Source organism: Ixodes scapularis, unplaced genomic scaffold (assembly GCF_016920785.2).
Source record: "Ixodes scapularis isolate PalLabHiFi unplaced genomic scaffold, ASM1692078v2 PGA_scaffold4__175_contigs__length_147842914, whole genome shotgun sequence".
In the NCBI taxonomy this organism is placed as follows: Eukaryota; Metazoa; Arthropoda; class Arachnida; order Ixodida; family Ixodidae; genus Ixodes; species Ixodes scapularis.
In genome coordinates this window covers 31,088,974-31,098,814 of record NW_024609879.1, presented here as the reverse complement: position 1 = coordinate 31,098,814, position 9,841 = coordinate 31,088,974, and the positions used below count along the sequence as shown (strand labels likewise).

The 9,841-nt window shown below is 46.7% G+C and overlaps 2 protein-coding genes across 2 annotated transcripts in view; both read right to left on the bottom strand.

Moving 5' to 3' along the window:
* Window positions 1-529: 529 nt before the first annotated feature.
* Window positions 530-1,309, bottom strand: LOC121837730. Its single transcript, XM_042293526.1, has one exon. The coding sequence runs from the start codon at window positions 1,307-1,309 to the stop codon at window positions 530-532; it is 780 nt and encodes a 259-aa protein (XP_042149460.1).
* Window positions 1,310-3,755: 2,446 nt separating this feature from the next.
* The window catches only part of LOC115314665, a 29,631-nt gene continuing 23,545 nt past the window's right edge, over window positions 3,756-9,841 (bottom strand). Inside the window, exons 2-5 of the mRNA XM_042293325.1 lie at window positions 9,461-9,765; window positions 6,510-6,632; window positions 4,517-4,730; window positions 3,756-4,031 (exon numbers count right to left, since the gene is read on the bottom strand). Coding sequence (XP_042149259.1) covers window positions 4,553-4,730; window positions 6,510-6,632; window positions 9,461-9,765 — 606 coding nt within the window. The 3' untranslated portion in view covers window positions 3,756-4,031; window positions 4,517-4,552. The remainder of the gene's footprint in view (window positions 4,032-4,516; window positions 4,731-6,509; window positions 6,633-9,460; window positions 9,766-9,841) is intronic.

Below are 9,841 nucleotides of genomic sequence, written 5' to 3'. Positions count from 1 at the left end.
GAGCTGCTCGAAGTAGGGTTTTGAATGCTCTCCCAACATTTTATCAATATGTTATCACTCTTCTGCTCTACAATCAAGGTAGCCCTATCTATTGCAGCGAGCGCCTTAAAATCACTGCTCGTCGGAGGGATGAACGTCAATTCATCGTCAACTTTTTCCTCGTCACGGTCTGGCTCATCTAGAGCGCGACGCTCGTCATTTTCGACGGGACGGTGCGAGTCACCTGCTGCACTGGCTTCCGCAGCTACAGCCTGCTCTACACCTTTTTCGCAGCTTTTCTTTTTCATCGATCTCGTGAAAACCATGACCGGGTTCATGTCATGCGTTATCCCTGACTTAAGCAGTTCCTTTACGGTTCTGTTAGACAAAAGGTACGGGCATCTCGGCAAGACGTTGTCCGAGACTGCGGCCTCGGTTTCCACCTCCCCAAAGGTGCCTCTCAGGATTACTTTTGCAACAGGTAGGCTGACAGTACCTCCTTCCAGAGCCTACCTCAGGCGCACGAAGTCGCCTGTGAAGTCGTTCTCGTTCACGAAAGAAGAGTGTGCACGACGCCGTACGTCGCACCGGTGTCCCGTAAGACCTTGCAAGTCTTACCGTTAACGTCCATGTCGTAAAGGTATGGACCTAACACGTCTTCGTCCTTTTCGAGAACGAGCTGGACTGGGGAGACCTTTGGGACACGACATCCAGCAGCCACGTGTCCTGGCTTTTGGCACCGGAAGCATCCAATTTGTTTCCGTGCTTCGAACGACTTCTTCATGCGTGTTTCGGGGGACTCGTCTTTAGGAACTGGCTTGTTCGCGTTCTTTTCCAACGTGCGGAATCTTTTACTTCCCCCAGACGAAGCCCCCGGAGGCCGGTCAGTCTTCCCTAGGTCGCAACTTGATCCCCTCTTTGCACAGTACTCATCTGTATATTCTGCTGCTTTGCGCACTGTTCCTACGTCTGGTCGATCCTGAAACCATTCTCTGAGCTTTTCAGGCAACGTACGATAGAACTGCTCTAAGCAAAACTGCTCAAACATCTTCGCTTTGTCCTCATACGCCCGAGCTCCTTTGAGCCAGTTTTCCAGAAAACTACCTAGCTTATATCCGAACTCCGAGTAGCTCTCTTGTGGGCCTTTCGTGGCTTCTCGAAATTTCAAACGGAAAGCTTCGGGTGACAACTTATATTTTCTCAACAAAGCACCCTTCACTACCGTGTAATTTTCGGCCTCTTCTGGCAGTAACCTGGCCAGTACATCAACTGCTTCGGCCGGCAACACGCTCAGAAGCCTCTGACGCCAACACGACTCTTCGAAACCCATCCTGACACATGTGCGCTCGAAGTTGGTTAAGAAGAATCAACTCGCTCCAAACAGAAAAGGGCTGAAGAAAACTTCTCATGTCATAGTTAACTGCTTTCGCGACTCCAACAGCGGTCATTTCCAAAGTCAGCTTTAGCTGTTCAAGTTGCTGTTGTTTTAGTTGCTCGTCTCTTTCTTCCTCTAGGCGTCGTTTCTTTGCCTCATCGACAGCTTCGGCAATTTCGTCATCCCCGGCTCCGCAGTCCAAAATTGTTTTCACTATGTCTGGCTTTCGCATTGCCTTGCTTTAATCTAAACCGAGCTCTTGAGCTACGGCTAACAGCTCTACTTTAAGCAGGCTATCCAAATCCATTTCTGCCAGGTACAATGTCAAAGTCCCGTTTCTGTCGCCTTTCCTATTTTCGCTTCAACACGAAAATTACAACATTCGGCGTACTAGAAAAAGCAAGAGCCAAAGCCTCTCCGACCGCTGCCGTAGCGCTCCCGTAGATCCGCCATCCCACCGCTGCCACCAGCTGTTATGTTTGGCCGAGCAGGACTCCAGGCCACGGCGAGAAGACGACAGGGCAGACGGACTTTTTAATCCAGGCAAGCTTGCCGACAGACGAAAACCGAAGAACAAAACCGGCGGCGGCGCGACCGACTTTTATCGGCTGCTGCCAAGAACATATGAAAGAAAAAGTGCGATGCCGAAGATATCGCTGTTGGCGCGGCGGCTATCAACAATCGCGCGTTCCTGCTGCGCTCATGCATGACAACCCAACAACGTGCAACGTGTTCGACACGATCTAAACAGTGCCTATAAGTTCATGTTCCTGCGTAAAAAAAAAAAAAAAACTGGATCACGCCGAAGACGAGGGCGACGTGATATGTGCTGCACGCACTTTAAACAAACCTTGTCAGTTTCATTTCCGGCATAGCACAGAAACAGCCAATCAAGGCGAAAAATAGAAGGAGGTGATTTGTCCTGCACCGTAGTCTCCTCTATACTGGCAAAACCTGGCAGATCGCCACAAGACGGAGCCGCTGAAAGTGAAAAAGTAGAGCGTCAGACAAAGGACAAGAGGAGAGGCATGTAGCGGGCTCCCCGCTGCGGCGAGACGCCGGAACACACTTGCCCAAGAGATGGAATTTCCGCTCGTGCTCTTCGCGTTCCTCGGGCTAACGCTTCCTTTCTCGTCGGGTTTGACAACCATGTGTCGGGTCCTCGCCACTGCAAAGCTACCGCTTTTTTTCTCGTCCGGTTTCGAAACCATGTTTCGGGTCCTGGCTGCTGCAAAAGCTGTGCGCTGACAACAAATTCACCGAGAAATACTTTGTGCTACCATATCCTTGAGCTCCAAATCTGCGGTTGAGCGTTCTATGGCTCCCTCGTCGAACTGCCGTGCTTTGTGAGTATAGAGGACGCAATGGCTGCACACACTCTATACATAAAGGCTTTGAGCTTTCTTTTTTGCTTAACAAAGAAACAGCCGATAATGGTGAACAATAAAAAGACGTGCAATGTGCTGCATACACTCTAAACAAAGTTCTTGAGTTTACTTTTCTGCACAACACAGAACAGTCAATCATGGCGAACAATAGAACGACGTGCAATGTGGCGCACACTCTAAACAAAAACTTAAAACACGAACAGCCGACCAGGGCCAGAAAAAAAACGATGTGCAGTGTGCTGCACATAATCTATACAAAGGCTGTGGGTTCCCTTTCCTGCATATAACAAAAAACAGCCGATCATGGCGAATAATAGAACGACATGAAATGTGCTGCACACACTCTAAACACAGCCTGTAAGTTACCTTACCTCCATAAAGCATAAGCTGCAGATCACGACGTACAAAAAAACGACGTGCAACTAGGTGCACGCACACTAAACAAAGTCTTTGAGTGTGCCTTTCTGCATAACACAAAACAGTCAATAACGACGTACAATAGAACGACGTGCAATATGCCGCATAGACTCTGCGCAAAGCCTGTGGGAGCTTTTTCTGCGTAGTACAGAAGCAGCCGACCACTGAGAACAATAAAACGACATGGAACGCGCTGCACACATTCTAAGCAAACCCCGTGAATACCCTTTCTTCCATAGCACAAAAACAGGCAATGATGCGAACAACAGAACCACGTCCAGTGTGCTGCTCACACATTAAACAAGGGCTAAGAGTAACCTTCCCTGCATAACAGAAGAACCGCCGACAACGGCGAACAATAAAACGACGTGCAATGTGCTCCTCACACTCTAAACAAAGTATATGGGTTCACTTTTCTTCATGATACAAAGACAGCCAATCACGGTGAACAATAAGACAACAGTGAATGGCGAAGCTGAGGCTACAACTGAAATTGAAACAGTGCGATGTCCGCGGGGACGCTCGGCCAGTGAAACGCCATCGCCTTTGCCCTTGAGCACTTCACATATATTGGAGCGCAATATTTTAATGTTTGCTGCGATTGTTTGCATGACGTTTCCAATTTAGTTAAACAGTGTAAAGATGCGTATAAAGAGTATTAGAGAGTGCCCCGAGTCAGCACGTTTGAACCAACTTGTAGTTTCTATTACAAAATTTAAATTGTAGAAGAAAAAAAAATCAAAATCGTCGATTGCTTCGCCGTCCCGATGGTGTCTCGCTCTCTTGAGTAATACCAGGTGTAAAATCGGGCCGCTCCCCATGTCAAGGCTGAACCACGTGTGCGACAAATAATTGGAATATAGGGAAATAATCTGAAAGTATGAAAACTGTATATGCTATTTTAGAGGCACGAGTGTATCCATTGCATGGAAACCGGAAATAAGGACTTACAGAAGCACATTCAAAATTTTTATGCAAAATAATAATGTATTTTTAATTCAGTCTTTCTCTTTCTTCTTATGTGTGAAATAATGCTTTTATGTATCAGTTTTGGTGCGTTTATATGTTGGTTTCTCGCGTATTGGCCATTCCAGCTAAATCGACGGCACCTAGCTGCTAGAACGGAGAGCTCTGGCGGCAGGTTCGCCCGCCAGCCTCCTCGAGAAAATGAAACATCCACAGCGCCTGGCGGTCTACACACGGGGGTTAAATTTCGCAACCTGCTCAAGTGTTAATGTACAGCTCGATCTGTGACGTTATCTTCCAGTTCAATAACTTAAATCGGGGTATATCACAATACAGCTCAATTCCGGCTTCAAATAGGATGTGATTAAGAGCATTAATCTGCTCATTTTACCTGAGAACCCATGAGGGGTGCAAAGTAGAGCAGTTGTCATAGGTCTTCGTAAAGGCGTCCTTTCTCGAGAGCTCTCCGCAGAGAGAACTCCAAGTGACATCTCGCAGAGCGAACCACCCAGAGGGCAATCGCGGACAACCACTTCGCTGGAAGCGAACTGGTGGCTTGCTCCTCTTCGATGATTGTGTTGTCCATTCGCGCTCCGGGCGCAATTCTGCGGAGGAATGATGAGATCAATGATTGTGAGCGTATGTCGCTGACAATTTGAAGGCCGCAGGGCGTGCGGCGAGTTCCCTTAAAAATATTATTAATGTGTTTCAATTGAGTTTTATTTTGCATTTACAGACTACATAAGAAACTTAATTAAAACTCATTGATTATTTTTATAAAGGTTCCGACCATCTAACCGCTCCTCAACTAATAAAATGGCGCCATTACTCGATAAAAAAGAGGTGTACAAGTCCCGATGCAAAGAGCTTGAAGATAAAAACGCGCGTATTGCGTTCCTTAAGTTTGCATTCACGATAATAAAATAATATACAATTCATCAGATTAACGGCGTTGACCACCAGAAGAAAGACAACAGGGTGATTAAGCCAGATGATGATGACCGAGCAAAAAAAAAGTTTAAAAAATTTGAATGTCATTCTGAACAAAGGAACTGAACAATGTAAATCAAGCCACCTTTTCAGGACTCATTTTTCGAAACTATGAGCGCTTCAGCTTATTCTTTAAACGCAATTAAGTATTCTAATCGGTCCCACAACACTGCGAGATGTTGTGTAGTTCTAAAGCATAAACTCCAAGACTTCAGGGCGAAAAATATCCAAGGCCGTGCAGCGAATACACGTCTTCGGTAGCGCCGATATGCATTTTCACACACTCATTTTAGAAGATAGCTTTGAAATGGACGAACGAAAGCAGCAGATATTATGAATGCAAGAAACTTCACAGGACATCGATTTACCACATGGTGCTTCTGGCGTTGTGTCCTTGGAATCATGGAGTTTTACAAACGTCTTTACTTCTATTGATCTCAACGTGGACTGAGGGGAAAGCTGCTGCTCAGATCTCATAACTGTTGGATGTGTATACTTTCTGCGCTATTGCTAGCCTAGGTCTTGGAACTATTATATTCAGCGGCAGGAGGAATATGTCTCGGAGGTTTTTCGGCGGGTTGTCCTGCCTCCAGTGCTAGCTTCCTGTTGCCTTCGACAACACATCGTTGTCTCGTGAGCTCCGAGCGCGCACGCGCAACCAAAGCACGAAGTAAGGCCACCTGGTAGTGGCGGCGGCCCGGTCTCCAAAATAGACTCCCTGCCGTTCTTTCAGGAAAAGGAGGGCAGAAAAATCTTTCAGTATTCCGCCTGCAGCAAGAGTAACCTTCATGCGATAACATGCTGGTGTCTCGTGAACTTCTACCATGCACGCGCGGTCAAACGTAGCGGAATGCAATGAATCCGTGCCTCAGGATTGTATTTAGATGGGACGCCCTGTCGTTCTTGCCCTGTCAGAGACTATAGAGCTACGAGCTGGTGTATCCGGCAGTTTTGCTGCAGTTCACGTTAAGATTAGATTAGAAAACATGTAGGAGAATCTAAAGTTTCACTATGGCACGCTCCGTAACGAGCTCTGTAGCATTCCTGGAGCTGTCGGCTATTCGTACGACGGGTTGGTTGGTAGCTAAAGAACCCAAAACATGAGTTAAACAAATGAAATATTCTTGATTAAAGCATGCATAAATTCAAGTCTAGAAGCCTCGATTACGAACATGCATAAATTTAAGCCGATAAGTCTAGAAAGACTAAACCTCAAACGAAATATTAAAAAAAAACTTATCTAGAGACTAAATGTGGGGCAGCGGTTCGCTTCGTCGTGAAAACAGCTGAAACACCTTGACCGGGAAATAAGCTTTTTGGTGGTAGCGTTCATAACAATCTTGTAAACAGTAACTAGCGTTGCAGAGTTCTGAACATGACTCGTTAGAATATACCTTCTAATGAAGTCTCTAAAATCAGCGACTGTGGCATTTGGATTGTTGCGAAAGAAAGAGTCTGAAGCACGTCGTGGACCCGGAGGAATCCGTGCCGGACAGCTTGCTCCCTCAGTCAAGTCACTGAAAGAGAGCCAAATGATGTGTCCTGGAGCAATTATCCAATACTGCTGTTTGTAGAAGTATAAAATTGGGAAAAATTACCCTATCTATTCCAAAATATGTCAACCTCTTCATGAAGAATGCCTGCGCGTGTATTTTTCTGCAGCACTCAAGTAGAGCCATGCGAATTATGGAAGAGCTCAGGGCGAATGTCGAGGCACCGATATCGTTGAAGCGCAGAAATAAAATTTGCATTGGTCACTTATTTAAAAAGTTTTAGACGTTATTTTTGCTTTGCGATTCGCCGAATTATTTCGTAAATATTTTATTGGACTCTGCATGTTCCACGGGTAAGTAGACACACACACAGCTTCGTTCATAAAAAGGTAGGCCGTTTTTTTAATAAATAATGGTTGCTTCGCATTATTCTCATTCCTGTACTCAAAGAAGCTCCTCTTGGGCCATTACCCAAGAGGGAACAACCTCACTTGTTGCCCCCACGACCGCCCTGCTCATCAAGTATGCCGACATACTAGCCCACTACCGTCACGACCGAAGAAAATACCCGGCACCGCACCCAAGACTATCAAGAGATGAAGCCAGCACCCTCCGAAGACTGTAGACCAACACAAATCCCCGCAGCACCCTTCTTCACGCCATCTATCCCGCTCAATACCCCGCCACCTGTAATTTTTGTCCTTCTCCCGCAACCTTTATCATCAGGTATGGGAATGCCAACGAACCCCGGACCAAACTCCCAAACCCACCCCATCCTTCGAGCAGTGGATGGCCTGCCTGACCAGCCCGTACCCTGGGATCCAGCAAGACCTGGTGACAAGGGCCCGGATAGCCAGCCGCAGCCAGGGTAACCCGGACTAAGGATGCCCTCCACCGGGAGGGTGCCCTAACATCTGCACCTCATGCTCGATAAATAAAGGTTTATTCATCATCATCATCATCATCATTCTGTGTGTTAACTTTCTTACAGAGCACAGAGATAACCGATCCCGGTAAAACCAATGACGACGTTTAGAATGCGATCGGAGACCTAAAAAAGGCGATGTGCACAGAGTTAAACGGTATGTTCTTTGCACATGCGTACATTAATTTTCGTCTAATTATTATCTTTGGTACATCACTCGCCCACATCTTTCTGTTGCAAGCTTGGGTTGGGTTCATTCGTGTTGTGCAGAAAAGTGAACTTACAGACTTCTTGAGAGTTTATGTAGGACATGCATCGACGCCACACCAGAGGCCCTTGCGGAAGCCTCGGTTTTGAGCGCGTACTTTATGCATCACACATTTGGCAGCACTAAATACAATTTTCTTGGCAGGAACCAACACAGATTAGCACAAATATTGTGCAATGACCTCGCGTGCAAGTCACGTAAAACGTCAAACAATTTATATTATGAACTTCAGAGAAACTCGGCGAACACTTACCCAGACGAAAGAACGCGCTTCATTCAATCTACACTCCCTAATATATTGACCCTGAGTTTGCAGAAAACCAGGGCCGGCTTTCTAGAAACAGCGTCTGAGCTGAGACTGGAAGAAAACACTGCCAGAGTCAGCGCATGAGCTGAGCGGGATTCAAACCGCGTCTCAAGACGCCCGAGCGCCCTCTTTACAATGCTTCCTTTCATTCAAACTCAGCTGAGACGCTGTTCTGAAAAAAACCGGCCCTTGGCTACGGGAAAAAAAAAAGTTACCTTCTCTTTTAGCGTTGCATTATAGCCTCCTCTATACTGACAAAGCCTGGCAGATCGCAACGAGGCGTGGCCACCGAAAGTGAAAAGGTAGAGCGGCAGACAACGGATCAGAGGAGAGTCATGTAACGTGTGCCCCGCTGCGGCGAAACGCTGAAACACAGCTCTCCCGAGCGATGGAATGTCCGCTTTTGCTACCACTTTGTTTCTCGTCGGGTTTGAAAACCATGTTTCGGGTCACCACCGCTCAAAATCTGTGCGCTCACGACCAGGTTCCCTGAAATTGCTCTGTGCTACCAGATCCTCGCTCTCCAAATCTGCGACCGGGCGCTCTATGGCTCCGTCGTCGAACTGCCAGGTTTTGTGATTATAGAGGAGGCTATGGTTGCATAAATAATGCGCGCCAAGGCAGAGAGCTGAATATCGTTACTGCGTTACAGCCGGTTGAAGCTAACTGATTACTGTTCGTTTTCTGTTTTCTTCTCGAGAAGAGTTTGGGTGTTGGTTCTGAAATAAAATTATTATTAGTGTAAAGGGAGCGTCATGTTCTACTTGTAGTCGTAACTGTGAATTAAGACAGTTTTGTTTTCGTTATAGTTCGCGACACTCTTTGTTCATATTATATTCTAGCATAAATCACGTATGCGGCACATTGCCAGGCTTCCGTGTTTTCGGCAACTAGTTGACATCCTTGGCAGATCGGCAAAATAAAAAAGGCCTTAAACTGAAGCTATCCTTGAATATCGAGAACCCAAGCTACACAGGAAAAAAAAACATTTTATCCACAGTTTTATTTTTTGTGAACCTGAATCTGCCCAGATGGAACTTTCCGCGTTGCTGCTCCTTACTTCGCCACCCCTCACATCGCTTCCGTTGTTTTGTCGGTGCCTTGGGACATTTTTTTTTAAGCATGAGGGTTACACGCACTTTTCCGGGAGGTCGGGGAATCCCATTCCTGTGTCCCATTTTCTTCAACATAATTACCGGAAAACATATAAGTTTCTTATTACACCGAACGTGGTAACCTGGAACCCCAAGTCGGCAGGAACAAATATAAATCTCAAGGAAACACTTCGAACTTGAATAAAAACACAAAATCTTAAGCATAAAAATTAAGATATGTGATTGTGAAATTCGTACATCACAGCGGACGGTTCGAAATGTACGGCTGTGCCGTTGATGCAGTGGTTAAAGAGCGAGATGTGGGCCAATGGTTCGCCGTCCCTGGACCCAGCGAGGTGCGGGGCCATGGCGCGCATCGGCCTGGAGACGCCGTCCTGGTACAGAGATCTTTGACGGTCGCTGCAGACGTAGCCGTAAAAGTCGTCGCACGGGGAAGGCGCCCTCGCGTTAGCACGGAAATAGGTCGCTAACCAGCGACACCCCGTGGTTCTGCATGGTCGGCTGCTTCGGTTCTGCTCTGGGGTGAGGTCCTCGTATTCGTCCTGCATAAATGTCGTGGGGCATTTTATATACCCTTTTTTTAAGCGCTGGAAGGACTTGCCCTTGCCAAATTACGTA